Source organism: Lithobates pipiens, unplaced genomic scaffold (assembly GCF_037356315.1).
Source record: "Lithobates pipiens isolate NorthernLeopardFrog02 unplaced genomic scaffold, aLitPip1_a1.2 Scaffold_8, whole genome shotgun sequence".
Classification (NCBI taxonomy): domain Eukaryota; kingdom Metazoa; phylum Chordata; class Amphibia; order Anura; family Ranidae; genus Lithobates; species Lithobates pipiens.
This window is the reverse complement of record NW_027507903.1, coordinates 466,661,764-466,679,462: the sequence shown is the minus strand read 5'-3', so window position 1 is coordinate 466,679,462 and position 17,699 is coordinate 466,661,764. Positions and strand designations below refer to the sequence as shown.

Below are 17,699 nucleotides of genomic sequence, written 5' to 3'. Positions count from 1 at the left end.
GTAGCTGAAGCAAGTATCAGAGCAGCATTCTCACCAACCAGGGACGGTGAAGAATTGGAAAACTTCAGCAGGTGTCAAGCCAGGGACCTACCCAGCGGAGGTGATGCTTGCAGAGCAGCCTTAAGCCACGGACCAAGCAGGCCAGTGGGGTGAAGCTTGAGAAGTATCTGGAGTGCCAAGCTAGGGACCCAGCAGAGAAGCGGGGGTGACGCTTGAGGAAGATACTAAAGTGAAGATTGGAAGAGCTCAAGGGATTCAGTGGCAGTGAATCAGCAAGTCTAGTGAGAGAGACTGGGAGCTTAGTGGGTTGAGAACCTACAAGAAGTGATTGTAAAGAAAGTGAAGGAGTTTGTTACAACTTGTATTAGGAATTGTTCTAAGACTGCTGCCATAGGGGACAGCCTTCCTACACACGTAGATGTGGTGTCTTGCTGTATGCCTTTCCCTGCATGGCTGTCTACCTGTAGAAGTCTATGAGCCAATTAACATTGCAACTACTAAAGGGTGTCCTAGCCCTAAACCCTCTTCCCACAGTTCTATTCAAAAGAAATGAAATCTCTTTGCATTCAAGAAGTGTCTGGTACCCATGAATCTACCTTACACTATATCCACTATGCCTTTCAACCCACTCTATATGGAAGGATGTCAGCAGCTATTGGCTCTGGAGGTTCTCATTAGACTAAAGGAGTCCTGGAACCTTGCTACATTTGGCGCCCAACATGGGGCAAAGGCGTTATCCTCGCAGCAGTTGCCCATAGCAACCGGCTACAGCTCCATCGTATTTCATCTGGCTCCGTGGGAAGGTGGCAAGTAACATCTGTACTTCTCATAGACCATGTTATTGTACATACTAACAACATGGGGAAGAACCAACAAGTCCCATTGCTCAAGGGAGAGGATCAGCCTGGTCTTTTGACACTTCCCGCCAGCGCTGTGAGGGTTAAAACAGACTCCATTACAGTTTTGGTGCTCCTCAGCATGAAGAAGGTGGGTGTGAAAGTTTCCAGAAAGTATCTTCACCAATTGTTGGCACGGGGAGGAGTTCCCGCTCTGCAGAGGAGGATAAGGAAGTGCCACCATGTGTGCCTGGTTGTAGGTTGGAGAGAAAGATGCCCCAGTTCATAAGCGAGATGGCGGATTGGAAAAAGTATGCTCCGGGTGTTGGTTTCAGTCTGAGTGATGCAAAACCTGTCCTGACTGACACCGGAGTGTGGTATACACCGAAGGGTGAGCTTGCCTTATATACGACTGAGGCTGACGCCTTGGGACTTATCTGTGAGAAATTTTCCAGTTAACATTGCAACTACTAAAGGGTGTCCCGGCCCTAAACCCTCTCTCCCACAGTTCTGTTCAAGAGAAATAAAATCTCTTTGCGTTCAAGAGGTTTCTTGCGCCCATGAATCTACCTTACACTACATCCACTATGCTTTACAACCCAAGGATGTCGGATGTCAGCAGCTCTTGGCTCTGGAGTATCTCATTAGACTAAAGGAGCCCTGGGACCTTGCTACATAAATAAAAATACATTTTATTTAAAAACAGCTACAAACATAATCTTATTTAATTAATCTTATCTTCTATTCTTTACGTCTATTTTTGAGCCCCAAAGCATCTTCCCGCTTTTTTAACATTCTGTCCCATATACTGTAAATTATCATCTGTAAGCTGAGCTGAACCAAGCAATAAAATGGCCGTTTATATTTTTGTAGATGCATGCTAAAACTGGGTAAAAGTAAAGGGAATTTAAATTTTATTACCCTTAAGGTTTCCTTCAAAGTGACGTAAACTCTCATCCCCTTGTCCCAAGTTACAGACATTTCACTTCCAAGTATGAGGATAAAGAAGTTTCCAGATTGGAGCATATCAAAACCGGTCTCGTCACTCAGAGGCTTTCTAATGGTGACCTGAGGAGTAATTACCAAAAAAAAATGCATATTATGTAGTTCACACACAAACTTTTCTCAAAAAACAAAATAAAAAAAGTCAATATTGTATAAAAGTGAAATAAATAACATAAGGGGCTTTTCAGTTAATGGACACATATAAAACTTCCCAGAATTTCCCATTCCCCTGTACAAGATCCAAGCTTAATCTACTTTCACTGAAACATGGGTCATTTTTCTCCTTTGCAGTACTGTAAGTGGCTTATGTTAGTTTATTCATATGTGGATGCCATGGAGAGGGTAAAAACATCATAAAGTACATAAATACTTTTCATATTGTGAGTCCAGATCCCCCCCGCTAAAATCCAAGAAAAGTTTAGCAAACATACCAACCAACCAAAATCCTTTTAAAGTGTATGAAAACCATAAACCTGACAACAGTAAGCCTGTTGTGTTTTCTTCTTCAGTTCTCCGTTGGTTTGCCTAACTTATAGATCTGATAGGTAGCTCATTGGCTAATTAAAGAAGCATGCATAGCAGGCTGACAACCCTGCTGCTAACTAAGAGACAGTGGTGTAGTGTTGCCCACCTACAACAGGAAGTGCTGTAGGGTAGGGCATGTGTGTGTCCCGTTGCAGTTCCCTTGTTTGGCGCCTAGATACCTCCAGAGCTGGAGAGTGAGATTTGGTTTATAAGCCATGTGGATTAAGCATCAGCCCTGTTCCTGCTGGGAGAAGGGCAACCTGTGTGAGGTTAAATTAGGAAGGCGGTGAGCTGGCTAGTTGGTTAGGTGGTTGTCATAAGAAGAGTAATTGCTAGTTTTACCTATGGGTGCAACAATGGGGAACAGGATGTAGAAAAGGATCCTGTATTAAGCCTGTATCTTTAGCTTTCCCCCAGGAGGTGGCTGGAGGACTTGTATATATTGAGACTACTCACATTCCCAAGGGGAAATGCCTGATTCTGGCACTCTGTGGACTCTGTTATCTCAGATTTTCATGGCGCTCACAGTGTGCAGTGAACCAAGAGTAAGTAATTTCAGTAAAGGAGAGGAGCCTGTACAACTGTGCAAGACTGGAGAGAAGGCTGACATTCAACTTTAAGAAAATTATATACAGTGAGGCATAATGTCAAACGTGCTAGAAAAAAAAGATTTAAGGTTTACATACATTTTAAGAATGCTTGTTTATTTGTCGATCTGCAATACAGACCTGTTCATTTGCCAGCTCAATTTCACCATTTCTAAAGTAAATCGTAATTTTTTTGGAACATTTCTCTCCTGTGAAACCACAGCCCACATTGCCAATAAGGATACGGAAGGATCCTGTTTCTCCATTGCAGTAATCCTAGAGAAAAACAGAATGTCAACTTTAGAGCATTTCCTGTATGTCATGATAGTGTTAGCCATGTATAAAAATTTATTTTGGTGGATTGTTTAATCATAAGGCTTGCCTGGATATTTTTATACTCTAGGAATTGTGGGGTTTTTTTCTGTTCGGTTGATACATCGTCATGGACATTTATGGTTAAAGCCTCATCATGTTGCTACTGCTAGTAATGCCCTTAGGAATTATTAACCTTGAATTTCATGTGAATGAGTATCAAATACACACAACTTGATGACCAGTATATTTTAATATTTCAACATCTATTGGCAAATAAAAGAGAATCTGTATTCAGATGTAGCACCCTGATGTTTAGGCATGGTTGCTAGTAAATTTATTTGCCAAGTGACAGCTGCCTTGATTAAATAATAGAAGGTCAATTGATTTCACCCTAATTCTGAAATTGCTGGACTTCTCTCTTCTGTCAGCAGATGGCCAGGTATCTGGTGGCATTAGATAAGACAAGGGCATTGCAAGGACTAGGAATGAATGGGGTGTCTCAGCCAATGGGCAGGGATTTTCTTGGGTCCCCTGGCCTGCTGGGAGAGGGGTTCTGTACCACCTGGGTGGCTGTCTGGGTTAACGTGTGCCGTGTTTCCCCTGGGCTGCTAGGCCAGAGACCTGAGGCCTATCCCGGGGAGCTGTGGCTGCTAGGCTGTCTGAGGGCCTATCCAGAAGCAAGAGAGCAGTGTAGGGTTGGGACTGCAGTTTGCAGTTCAACCAGAAGTAAAGGTTCCGCCGGCCAGAGAACCTGTTGTGGTTGGAGGTAGAAGGGAATCTGACGGCACTAAGGGAACAGCCACCTTATTACCGGGGAACACTGTGAGTAGCTGAAGCAAGTACCAGAGCAGTATTGTCACCAACCGGGGACAGTGAAGAATTGGGAAACTTCAGAAAATGTCAAGCCAGGGACCCAGCCAGTAGAGCTGGAGCTTTCAGAGCATTATTGTGTGCCAAGCCAGGGACCAAGCAGGGCCAGTGGGGTGACGTGGAACAGTATCTGTGAGTGCCAAGCTAGGGACCCAGCAGGGACACGGGGTGACGCTTGAGGAAGATACTGAGTAGAAGATTGGAAGATCTCAAGGGATCCAGTGGAAGTGAATCAGCAAGTCTAAGTGATAGACAGGGAGCTCAGTTGAGTGAAGATCTAGCAGAGGCGGCTCCAGGCTTTGTGAGGCCTTAGGCAAAATTTAGGCACAAGGCCCCTCACACCCACAATGGGAAAAATAATTCAAGTGATAAAAATTAACTATATAAAAAGGAGACAGTACAGGTGGAGGGTAAGTGGGCAAAGTACAGGGGGCATGAGTGTACATTAAAGAAGGGAGCAGGAGGGCACAGCACAAGGGGAGGGTAAGTGGGCACAGTACAGGGGGCAGGAGTGTTTATTAAAGGAGAGAGACGGGGAACAGTACTTGGGGTAGGAGGGTACAGTACAGGGGGAGCAGGAGGGCACAGCATGGGGGAGGATAAGTGGGCACAGTACAGGGGGCAGGAGGGTACAATACAGGGGGAGCAGTAGGGTACAGCATGGGGGAGGGTAAGTGGGCACAGTACGGGGGCAGGAGTGTTTATTAAAGGAGAGAGATGGGGAACAGTACTTGGGGAAGATGGTACAGTACAGGGGGAGCAGGAGGGCACAGCATGGGGAGGATAAGTGGGCACAGTACAGGGGGCAGGAGGGTACAGTACAGGGGGAGCAGGAGGGCACAGCACAGAGTGGGGGGGGGTAAGTGGGCACAGTACAGGGGGTGGGAGGGTACAGCACAGGGGGAGCAGGAGGGCACAGCATGGGGGGAGGGTAAGTGGGCACAGCACAGGGGGCAGGAGGGTAGAGGAAAAGGGGGAGCAGGTGGGCACAGCACATGGTGGGGGGGTAAGTGGGAACAGTACAGGGGGTAGGAGGATACAGTACAGGGGGAGCAGGAGGGCACAGCCCAGGGGGTGAGGGTAAGTGAGCACAAAACAGGGGGAGCAGGAGGGCAAAGCACAGGGGGAGGGTAAGAGGGCACAGTATAGGGGTAGGAGGGCAAGTAAAGGAGGAAGCAGGAGGGCACAGCATGGGGGGTAAGTGGGCACATTACAGGGGACAGGAGGGTACAGTAAAGGAGGGAGCAGGAGGGCACAGCATGGGTAGGTAAGTGGGCACAGTACAGGGGGCAGGAAGGCTCTCCATCAAACCTCACTGAGCTCGAGCTGTTTTGCAAGGAAGAATGGGTAAGAATTTCAGTCTCTCCATGTGCAAAACTGATAGAGACATACAGGGCAGCTGTTAGAAATCATGGGGCCCTGTACAGCCTACCTGACGGGGCCCCCTTCAACCACCCTCGACTGGGACTAAAAAAATGATATCTTGATCATTGCTGTAGTGATGATCAAGATATCATCCGCCTATCCCAGCGATTTACTGGTACATTGCTGGATGGGAAGCAGTTAAAGGGGATTGGTTTGGGGAGCCGTAAAAATGTAGCTCTGCTGCATGTTTACTGCTCCCCCAAATGAAGTCTAAGGGTCGGTTCACACTAGGACGACTTGTAGCGTCCCGTTCTGTTGCAATGAAACCGTTCTAATCGGAGTGACACAAGTCGCTCCGACTTAGAAAAAGGTTCCTGAACGACTTTGGGGGCGACTTGCATTGACTTCTATACAGAAGTCGTTTTGCAAGTCGCTGCAGCGGTCGCGTCTGGGTCGCCTGAGGCAATAGCGCTGTAAGTCGCGCTGCCTCAGTGTGAACCGACCCTCAAGTAGCATCTCGTTGTTTCTTATGATCAACAGCATTACAATTATCACAGGTAGCACAATAAGCAGGTGCTCTGTCATGGCTCTATCATTGCTCTAGGTCACATTGCTTTTGGGTGCTCACTGAGTTAACTTATGGCTGTACTGTATGTAACAGACTGTAACAAAGCACAGCCATAATACAGTGAGCACCCAAAAGCAATGTGACCTAGAGCCATGATAGAACCATGACAGAGCACCTGCTTATTCTGCTACCTGTGATAATTGTAATGCTGATAACCTGCTGAGCTGTGAGATACATGATAGGACACAGTGAGTATTCTAACCTCTATTCTCCACTCACTGTGTCCAGTGCAGCCACGCTGTCCTTCTCCTCTCCCCTGTCAGCCGATCAACTTCTATATAACTCATGAGGAATGCAGCCGGGAGACGAACGGAGTATCACTGTATCACTCCGCCAGCCGGGACTAATAAAATAGTGGGGCGGCATGATGTACATGTGCCCGAAAATAAAGAAATAGTCCCTCTGCTGCGCCTGCACTCCCCTCCTGGAAAATTATATAACCCCCCCTCTGTAAGCAAGTAGGAGCGGGAGAGGAATTTAGGAAACTTTTTTTTTTTTTAATGCAGTAACAAACTGCAAGATGCCCGGGCCCCACTGTGTAGCTGATGGGGGCGGGCCCCGTACAATGGGGCTGGTTGTACTGCCCTATCAGCGGCCCTGGAGACATACCCCAAGCGACTTGCAGCTGTAATCGCAGCAAAAGGTGGCTCTACAAAGTATTAACGCAAGGGGGCCGAATAATTTTGCACGCCCCACTTTTCATTTTTTTATTAGTTAAAAAAGTTTCAAAAATCCAATAGATTTTGTTCCACTTCACAATTGTGTCCCATTTGTTGGTGATTCTTCACAAAAAATAAAAATTTTATATCTTTATGTTTGAAGCCTGAAATGTGGCAAAAGGTTGAAAAGTTCAAGGGGGCCGAATACTTTCGCAAGGCACTGTATCTCTCCATGTAGCGGTGAGCGGACTCACCACTGTGCTGATGGCGGGGCAGGGGGATCCTGGGTGCCAATAGAGGCAGCTCTTTAATTTGGCAAATTAGGCGGCTGTGAGGCTGCTGTGAGTGCGAGGCCTTATACGCGAACACCTAATTTGCCTAATTAGAGAGCCGCCTCTGAAGATCTACAATAGGAGATTGTAGAATAAGTGAAAGAGTTCATTGCAGCCTTTATTAGAAAGTATTACAAGACTGTTGCCATAGCAGACAGCGTTCCTACTCATGCAGATGTGGTGTCTGGCTAGATGCCTTTCCCTGCATGGCTGTCTACCTATAGAAATCTCACAGTCTGTCAATTAACATTGTATCTACTTAAGGGTGACCTGGCCCCAACCCTCTCTCCCACAGTTCTGTTCAAGAGACAATAAATCTCTTTGCATTCAAGAAGTGTCTGGCGCCCATTAATCTACTTCTCATTACACCCACCATGCCTTGTAACCCACTCTACACAGAAGAATGTCAGCTGTCACTAACCCTGGAGGTCACCATTAGGCCTCAGGGGCCCTGGGACTTGGCTACACACCTTTATAGGGAGTGGAGGTTTATTGGCATATTGCATACACAAGCCACCGTGCAAAAGACATTCATAAATAAACCAGGATGCCATTAGTGTGATTTTGTTTTCCATTCTTTTACTCAATTTCAGACAATGCCACGTCAGATTAACACGTACCTGAACCATGACGTACTGACAGTCACCTGGGAAACTATACTTCATACCATCAAACGTCAAGTAATGGGATATTCCTATGGCTGAACATGTGCCATCACATACTTTTTTTGTGCACTGCCATTTCCTGTCTCTGCAAACACTGAAAGAATAAAAAACACAGAGAATTAAAAACTACTGTCTTGTTTTGACCCCTGACCTGTAATAATTCAAAGCTACTTGCTTCTAAACTTCCATGGTTTTGGGACCAAGATTTTCCAATGATGAGCAGAACAAGAGCGCTAACGCCATGTTGACCTCGCTTGTTATATATTTGTTCAAGGCCTGTGACTCAGAAAGCATTGAAACCCAAAAGCAAGATAACAATTTTCAACATCTGAACTTGGAACTTTTTCCCCTAATCACATCCTTCCCAACTTCCTCTGAAGGTCTCCCAAGCATCTGTTATTCTATTTTCATACTCATCTTTTCTGAAATTTTAAGGCTGGTGATGCTGTGGCATCCTCTTCCCAATGCTGGCCAGTCCTCAATGATGCAGAGAGTAGCGATGACATGATTAGGTCAGTGCCATAACTCAACATAAGTGAATGAAGTTGCAGTGGTGACGCCAATGATGCTGCGCACTCATGGTGTGTCCCCAGTCTTCTGGATAACCAAGGACATCTTGTGGCAAAAAAAGTATAATATAGGGGGCAACTCCAGTCTGAAAGTCAGTATTGCAGTTTGGTCTGCTATTTGTATTTTTTATATACAGTGGGGCAAAAAAGTCTTTAGTCAGCCACCAATTGTGCAAGTTCTCCCACTTAAAAAGATGATAGAGGCCTGTAATTGTCATCATAGGTATACCTCAACTATGAGAGACTAAATACTTTTTTGCCTCACTGTAGGTCAGGGATCCAATTAAGTGAAAATAGCCCAGAGATGGGCTTTAAGAATGAAGGTAGGGAGGTATCTGGCAATCCTCAAACCAACAAGGGGCATTAAGATGATAACAACATGTTAGTATGACAATTATTCAGGCATAGAACTTTGACCTTTGACTTTTCTCTATAGGAGTTGAGAGAGAGAGAGAGAGAGAGAGAGAGAGAGAGAGAGAGAGAGAGAGAGAGAGAGAGAGAGAGAGAGAGAGAGAGAGAGAGAGAGAGAATGGTGGAAAGGTTTTGTATACAATAACAGACCCCTCCTACCCTCCTACTGCTTGATGCACCTAATACCTAATATGTAATAACGATGGGCATGGTTATGCATTTTGGGGTGTGGCCCCCTTTTTCAAAAGTTTTGCCAAAACAAATCCATTGCACAGAGCAGATATGTATACTGTGCTTTTTATATTTAAAAAAAAAAAGCTTTACAATCACTTTGAGCCGTGCAACATTGTACCCAAACAAAATTGATGTCCTTTTTTTCCCACAAATAGAGCTTTATTTTGGTGGTATTTGCGGTTTTTATTTTTTGCGCTATAAACAAAAAAAAGTGTGTCCTAGGGAGCTGTTTCTAACTGTGGGGGGAGTGGACTGAAAGGGAGTAGAGAGAGTTCGCTGTTCCTGATCACTAGGAACAGACAATCTCTCTCCACTCTCCTGTCAGAATGGGATTCTGCTTTGTTTACACTGGCAGATCCCCATTTCGGCTCTCTGTGGAGAAATCGCAAGTGGCCGGCGGACATCATGGCCGCCAACTATAGATATTGCACCAAATGCCGTACTGGTACAGCGATTTGCACAATAGAGCCGCACTGCCGCGGTATATCTGTGGCAGCTGGTTGGCAAGTGGTTAAGTAAACATTACAGTAATCGCTCAGACTATGTTCTACTGAAAATGAAAAATTTATTATCCAATATTTACCGTAATTTTTCTTGATGGATTCCTTGGCAGCATACGTTTGGGTAGCCCCGCCCTCGCTCCTACCCCATAGGACCGCACTCCCAAAAATGTTCAGGGTGAGCCAGAAGGTGTGTTCCATAACTAGCCTACTCAAAACTCTGGGAGGTAACTCCTGCTGTCATGTAGTCCATCAGGAGAGAAAAATTATGGTAAGTATTTGATACTGGGCAGAAAGCCACAAGGATCCTTCTCTGCACCACGTGAGATACCCATTTGCCACAACTTCCAGAAGGTAGGAAACGTCATACGAAATGGTCCTCATGAGAGAGGAGGACAAAAAAGGAACGCGGCCTTTGGCTCAGCCTGAAAATTTATGGGAGTGGGGTCCTATGGGGTTGGAGAGAGGGTGGGGCTACCCAAACGTATGCTGCCATGGAAGTCTGTCAGGAAATAGTTTACATTTCCTTTAAATCTAGGATTTTTGGTGGTGGGGGGAGGGGGGAGTTACAGTAATGGGCACTTGAAAATATTATGTTCTCGTTGACCTTTTCTATGTTTCCCTCCATAGAATGTATGTAGAAAGAACACTATGGAAAACAACAGATGTTTTGTTACCTCTGTAGAAAACTATTTATTTAAAAATAAGCTGAACTATGCAGTTGCGCCCTAATAATGCTCCGAATTTATGAGATGCATTTAACAAAACGCATTATCGTACCCAAAAGGCCGGTCATGAAATACAATAGGGCTTTAGTTGAGCAACAATGTTTTCTCTGCAATTTAGAGGTTATTTGTTCCTGATATGTTTCCAAATTAACAGCAGATTTAGGGTAAATGGGATATTATCGGAAGTGTGTTTACTGTTTATTATGGTGACTGGGGAGTCAGCTGTACACAAGCATTCATAAAAGCAAGGCGTTTTGTACTGAGGAAAATACCGTGCAATAATAAATACAATTTGATCAATCTGTCCTATAACCCCTTCATGACTGAAGGTATTTTGTGCCCTGTGTCACGCTATTCCACTTTTTGCACAATTTACTGTGACTGCTGATGTTAATAGCAGCCTAGTTTGTGACGCATTTGGATGTGTATGCATATACAGTGCCTTGCGAAAGTATTCGGCCCCCTTGAACTTTTCTACCTTTTGCCACATTTCAGGCTTCAAACATAAAGATATAACATATTTATTTTTTGTGAAGAATCACCAACAAGTGGGACACAATTGTGAAGTGGAACGAAATCGATTGGATTTTTGAAACTTTTTTAACTAATAAAAAAATTAAAAGTGGGGCGTGCAAAATTATTCGGCCCCCTTGCGTTAATACTTTGTAGAGCCACCTTTTGCTGCGATTACAGCTGCAAGTCGCTTGGGGTATGTCTCTATCAGTTTTGCACATCGAGAGACTGAAATTCATGCCCATTCTTCCTTGCAAAACAGCTCGAGCTCAGTGAGGTTGGATGGAGAGCGTTTGTGAACAGCAGTTTTCAGCTCTTTCCACAGATTCTCGATTGGATTCAGGTCTGGACTTTGACTTGGCCATTCTAACACCTGGATATGTTTATTTGTGAACCATTCCTTTGTAGATTTTGCTGTATGTTTGGGATCATTGTCTTGTTGGAAGATAAATCTCCGTCCCAGTTTCAGGTCTTTTGCAGACTCCAACAGGTTTTCATCCAGAATGGTCCTGTATTTGGCTGCATCCATCTTCCCCTCAATTTTAACCATCTTCCCTGTCCCTGCTGAAGAAATGCAGGCCCAAACCATGATGCTGCCACCACCATGTTTGACAGTGGGGATGGTGTGTTGAGGGTGATGAGCTGTGTTTCTTTTACGCCAAACATATCGTTTTGCATTGTGGGCAAAAAGTTCGATTTTGGTTTCATCTGACCAGAGCACCTTCTTCCACATGTTTGGTGTGTCTCCCAGGTGGCTTGTGGCAAACTTTAGACGAGACTTTTTATGGATATCTTTGAGAAATGGCTTTCTTCTTGCCACTCTTCCATAAAGGCCAGATTTATGCAGTGTACGACTGATTGTTGTCCTATGGACAGACTCTCCCACCTCAGCTGTAGTTCTCTGCAGTTCATCCAGAGTGATCATGGGCCTCTTGGCTGCATCTCTGATCAGTCTTCTCCTTGTCTGAGCTGAAAGTTTAGAGGGACGGCCAGGTCTTGGTAGATTTTCAGTGGTCTGATACTCCTTCCATTTCAAAATGATCGCTTGCACAGTGCTCCTTGGAATGTTTAAAGCTTGGGAAATCTTTTTGTATCCAAATCCAGCTTTAAACTTCTCCACAACAGTATTACGGACCTGCCTGGTGTGTTCCTTGGTCTTCATGATGCTCTCTGCGCTTTCAACAGAACCCTGAGACTATCACAGAGCAGGTGCATTTATACAGAGACTTGATTACACACAGGTGGATTCTATTTATCACCATCAGTCATTTAGGACAACATTGGATCATTCAGAGATCCTCGCTGAACTTCTGGAGTGAGTTTGCTGCACTGAAAGTAAAGGGGCCGAATAATTTTGCACGCACCACTTTTCAGTTTTTTATTTGCTAAAAAAGTTTAAAATATCCAATAGATTTCGTTCCACTTCACAATTGTGTCCCACTTGTTGGTGATTCTTCACAAAAAAATTTAAATGTTATATCTTTATGTTTGAAGCCTGAAATGTGGCAAAAGGTTGAAAAGTTCAAGGGGGCCGAATACTTTCGCAAGGCACTGTATATAATCCTGCAAACTCCAGAATGCAATTCTGTGGCCATTGCTTCTATGAATGTGTCTGAGTACACATACACTTCCCCATTGTGGAAGAGTAGATCTCTTCCCACCCTGTATGGTCTACCTACATTGAAGTGTAAATCTGCGTTCTGTAGTAAGTAACTGATTAAAGGGTAATTATAGTTATTTTATAATTTTGATGGTTCAACCTCAAGCAACACCTAACAAAGATAGCACCTCATCCCTGAAAGTTTGAAACATGAATCAAAGAACAGAAAGGGAAATTAGGGATTTTTGCGGTGCTGATTAACAAAATACAATTAATTGAAGTACAAAGTCAGTAGTACAAAAATTTATTAAGTTTGAGCTTAAAATCAGTAGCAATATATGCTTAAAAGATTCAGAATAATGCAATACAGTGGTTGTTCTCGTCAAGCACACATAGTCCCGACATGTTTCGCATTAGATTGCTTCTTCAGGGGATGTGTGAAAGTTTGAACAAGATCTTTAACCACTACGTTGGTGGTAAAGTAGTGGGATTGTCCACCTCGGGGGTTAACCACAGCAGTGCTGAATCGCAGGGGGCTAAAAAGCCAACCCAAGAAAAGTAGGTTGGATAATTGTAAGCAGTGGGGACGCTCGCATTTTGAGAAGAAATCTTTTTAAACAATCAGGGAGACACACCTGCATAGAAATACCAGCGAAAAGTACAAAGTCTGAACGATCATGCGTCACCCTTGGCTGCAATCCCACTACTTTACCACCAACGTAGTGGTTAAAGATCTTGTTCAAACTTTCACACATCCCCTGAAGAAGCAATCTAATGCGAAACATGTCGGGACTATGTGTGCTTGACGAGAACAACCACTGTATTGCATTATTCTGAATCTTTTAAGCATATATTGCTACTGATTTTAAGCTCAAACTTAATAAATTTTTGTACTACTGACTTTGTACTTCAATTAATTGTATTTTGTTAATCAGCACCGCAAAAATCCCTAATTTCCCTTTCTGTTCTTTGATTCATAGTTATTTTATAGTTTTAATGAGGTATATATGTGTGTGATTCATAGTTTTATAGTTTGTAAGGTTGAATAAAGACACCAGTCCATCCAGTTCAACCTGAGTGAGTGTCTACAATGGCCCTGTCCCTGTACATTGCATGCTCACATCGGTCCCTACCCTCAAGAAGCCCACATTCCAAGGTCCCCATTTATATACTAGGGCCAATTTTGGACAGAAGCCAATTAACCTACCTGCATGTCTTTGGAGTGTGGGAGGAAACCAGAGTACCCGGAGGAAACCCACGCAGGCACAGGGAGAACATGCAAACTACAGGCAGGTAGTGTCGTGGTTGGGATTCCAACCAGCGACCCTTCTTACTGCTAGGTGACAGTGCTAACCACTACACCACTGTGCTGCTGATTATGATGATAATTATGATAATATTTTATTGGTGAATGCTAATGCTTGCCATTGTATATTTCTATTAATCTCCTTTCCATCTTCTCTGACCTACCATCTGGTTCCTGGTTATGCCTGTTTGCTGCCTACCCTGACCTCCTGCCTGGTTTATGAGTGTTTCTTTCTGCCCCCTCCCCAGCTTCCCAATTTGTTACTGACTATTTTTTTTGCTGCCGGCCTTTATTTCCCACTTGGCTCCTAACTATGTCTGTCTGCTGCCTGCTCTGACTTTCAGTCTGGGTCCTGACCACATATGTTTGTTGCCTGCCCTCTCCGCCCACCTGGCTCCTAACTATGTCTGTCTGCTGCCAGCTGTGACTTTCAGTCTAGGTCCTGACCACATATGTTTGTTGCCTGCCCTCTCTGCCCACCTGGCTCCTAACTATGTCTGTCTGCTGCCAGCTGTGACTTTCAGTCTAGGTTCTGACCACATATGTTTGTTGCCTGCCCTCTCTGCCCACCTGGCTCCTAACTATGTCTGTCTGCTGCCTGCTCTGGTTTTCTTTTCACTTCCTGACTTTGTAGGTCTGCTACCTGCCTTGACTTCCCTCTTGGTTCCTGACTATCTCTGTTGGTTGCCTACTGTGACATTCTATCTGGTTATAAATATGCCCCTGCCTTACAATTTGGCATTTTGTTCCCCCTGTAGCTTGCCTGTCATCTCTCGCCAGTATGGCAATTCTAAGGAGTTCCAGGTCTCCTTGCAGAGAAGCATCTTCCACTAGTATTTCAGACGGTCAAACAAAACCTGTGATAATGGAACCCAAGTGTATATGTGTGCATTGGATGTGAGGATGTTGAGGGACAGTCCATTGCTGAAACACGGTGGTAATTAAAAGTGCTTTTACCATCCTCTAGACAAAAACAAGTAAGACTTTTCCTGGACTTGAGCTTTACTTTATTAAAGATGCAAGCTTTCAAGATAACCTAGATCCCTTCTTCAGGAGTCAGGCTGTGTGTATTTTTAATAGGTACAATATGATAAAACTCTTCTGGGGAACTAACTGATGTGAATAATTCCTATTACTGTTTAAAGTCGTATGCTGTGTGTCAATGAAATATAAATTAATAAAAGAAAAAAAAAAAGGTACACCAACCATGTGTTGCAGTCAATTTCCACTGACTCTCCAGGAGCGTATTCTTTTCCTGCGTGAGTACATGGACATCTGGATAGAAGGATGCACCTGGAATTGTGGCGGACCTAGAAATCCAACAAATAGCAGTACTGTCACTGTTTCTTTGTTCAGTAAGTACAAAAAGAGACTTCTATATGAAGGTCTAAACAAGTCCCCAATCCAGTTACTATGTGATACACAGGCTTCATAAATGAAAGAAGAAGTAGGGTCAAAGCTCTTTTGACCCTACTTCTTCTGTGCGTCACAGGTGATCAATTAGTTCTGCACTCCTGTGGCCTGTATTCAGCCAATAGCGATCTAAAGTCCACTGTTGGCTGACATCACTCAGCCGGTCCAGGCTCTGGAGAGATCCAGACTATGATGTCAGGATCCACCCAGATTCCCCACCGGCAGCTGTCTCAGCCTCTCAGCACACTGCTCCCGCCCCCTCTACTGCCTGGTGCTCCAGTGAGTGCTGCAGGGGCAGAGCAGAGAGCGATGACTGACAGTCACCAGCTCTCTGAAGGCTGAGAACTGAGCAATCAGCAGTCTTTGAACTCTTAATTCTTGGTTTTAAAGGCAACGGGGGACAGATGCAGCATCACACCGATGCTGCAGGCAACCTAGATGAGTATGTATGCTTGTTTTTTTCATTTTTAAACTTTTAAACCAAAAACTTTCTTTAACTTCCCTGACTGAGACAAATCCTCCTTCATTTGTGTCTCACATGTTTTACTTCCCAGACACTGCAGCTCACAATAGGATGATTTCAGCAGCAGACGCAGTTCTGCCAATCCGGAAAGCCATGGCATGATAGGTGTGGCCAGGTTCTGTCTGACGCAGCAAGCACTGCCTACATGAGAGTGGAAACTTTGCTCTGAGGCACTGCTTCAGGAGCAGTGCAGCATTTTTGTCGCACTATCATAGGAAGATTCATTAGGTGTTCTGTATTTGAAGGGGATGCTAAAAGAAAATGCTAAGTACAGATGGATTTAAAAATTAAGTGCTGCAGCATGTGTTTTTTTTAATGGGAGGCCATAGTTCGACTTTAAGACTTGAACTCAAAAATTTTGACATAAATTAGAAGGCACAAAATACTATTGCCTATTTAAAGTATAAATAGAAGCAAAGAATATGTTGTTCACAAAAAACATTTTGCATTTCTGCTTTTGTTGCCAGAATCGGCTGGCACCTGATTGACTGTCTTAGGGCAATGATGTACAGTGTGTTATATCACAATCTGGGCTTATGAGTACAGCAGTGTGATGTGTTTCCATGCAAGATGAAAAATGGTATGAAGGGTTATAGCCTAAGTTTGCAATTTTTACTTCTGCTCCTGTTATGTCACATGAGCATTTGTATTCTTTTTAAGTTTTTAACTTACATTTAAAAAAATGGCATGCTGCTCCAAAAATGCACTAGTGTGGAACAATTAGCTGATACCCCCTGTAATTCTGTATTCTCTGTTGGAGAAGTTTAGGGCTGTACTATATTGTCAAAAGTATTGGGATGCTAGCCTTTACACGCACATGAACTTTAATGGCATCCCAGTCTTAGCCCTTGTACACACGGTCGGAGATTCCGACGGAATGTGTCCGATCGGACCGATTTGTCGGAGATGTGTGTTCTACATCGGACTGTTTCCGTCGGAGTATCCGACGGACCAAGTTTTCCAACTTCTTGGTAAAATTTTCAGACAAAATGCTCCGATCGGACATACTCCGATCATGTATAGAGAATTCCGATCGGACAAAGTGCCACGCATGTTCAGATCAAATTCTTACACCAAAGCTATTGGCTACTAGCGTGAACGTAGTCCTGTCATAACGAAATAACGTCATCACGTCGGATTTTCCAACAACTTTGTCCGACCGTGTGTATGCAACGGTTTCGGACAAAATCCTTCGGACAAAATCCAACGGAATCTCCGACCGTGTGTACATGGGCTTAGTCCATAGGGTTCTATATTGAGTTGGCCCTGTGTAAATGCGTCTTTAGGGCTCATTCACACATGAGGATGGGGGGGGAGAAAAACCCACAGTTGTGCTGCTCTTTTACTGCCCACCAATCGCTACTCCCTTTAGCAAGATAGGCAGTGGCAAGGGGTGTACACATGCCATGGCTGTGATGCTATGCTTCGCAGCCATGGCAGAAATGATACCCCCCGGCAAAAAGATCCATTCAAATGAATAGTGGGGCTCTGCAAGTGCCCCACAGCCGTGTGAAATGCACGCGGATGCAGCACGGTAATGGGAGGTTAAAGCAGGCACAACCTGTCAAAAGCTCTCTGAAGAGCCATCCAAATGCTGACCACAACATGCTGAATGAGCCCTTATTTTTTCGAAATACTTTTACTAATTACAGATATGAGTCCTTTGCGCGTTCACAGCTGACTGACCACTGTGCATGCGCAAGACGTGCTGTGCCCTGTGACTGGGTTGTGGGCAGGGATGGCGGGGGGAGAACTTCTACTCGGATTGCCTAGGGTGGAAGAAGGTTGAAAATACATATGGTTTTGGAAAGGAATGACAGGGCCATTTTCCTGCTGATTGCTGAAAGTGTTTTGTACAGTTTAACAAGCCTGGTTTCTATATCATCACACAGTGGAAAGCCTAGGCTGTTGCAATAACATCTTTCAGAGATTTCCAAACCAGCAATAGTTGGATATCCGAACCGATTGTGAAAATTCATATAAGTGCTCCATTATGCTGCACATTGTTACTGTAGTGAGGGCATTGTGGAATTTAAAACAGAACTTTGCAGAGTCCCTAATATAATTAGTTAAATCTAAGCCGTAATGAAGTATGTCTATTGTAGCTGCCATGGC

At 44.3% G+C, this 17,699-nt stretch overlaps 1 protein-coding gene across 1 annotated transcript in view; it reads right to left on the bottom strand.

Moving 5' to 3' along the window:
- The window catches only part of VWF (von Willebrand factor), a 271,073-nt gene that overhangs the window by 169,612 nt on the left and 83,762 nt on the right, over positions 1-17,699 (bottom strand). The window contains exons 19-22 of the mRNA XM_077468547.1: positions 14,855-14,958; positions 7,743-7,881; positions 3,095-3,229; positions 1,758-1,904 (exon numbers count right to left, since the gene is read on the bottom strand). Coding sequence (XP_077324673.1) covers positions 1,758-1,904; positions 3,095-3,229; positions 7,743-7,881; positions 14,855-14,958 — 525 coding nt within the window. The remainder of the gene's footprint in view (positions 1-1,757; positions 1,905-3,094; positions 3,230-7,742; positions 7,882-14,854; positions 14,959-17,699) is intronic.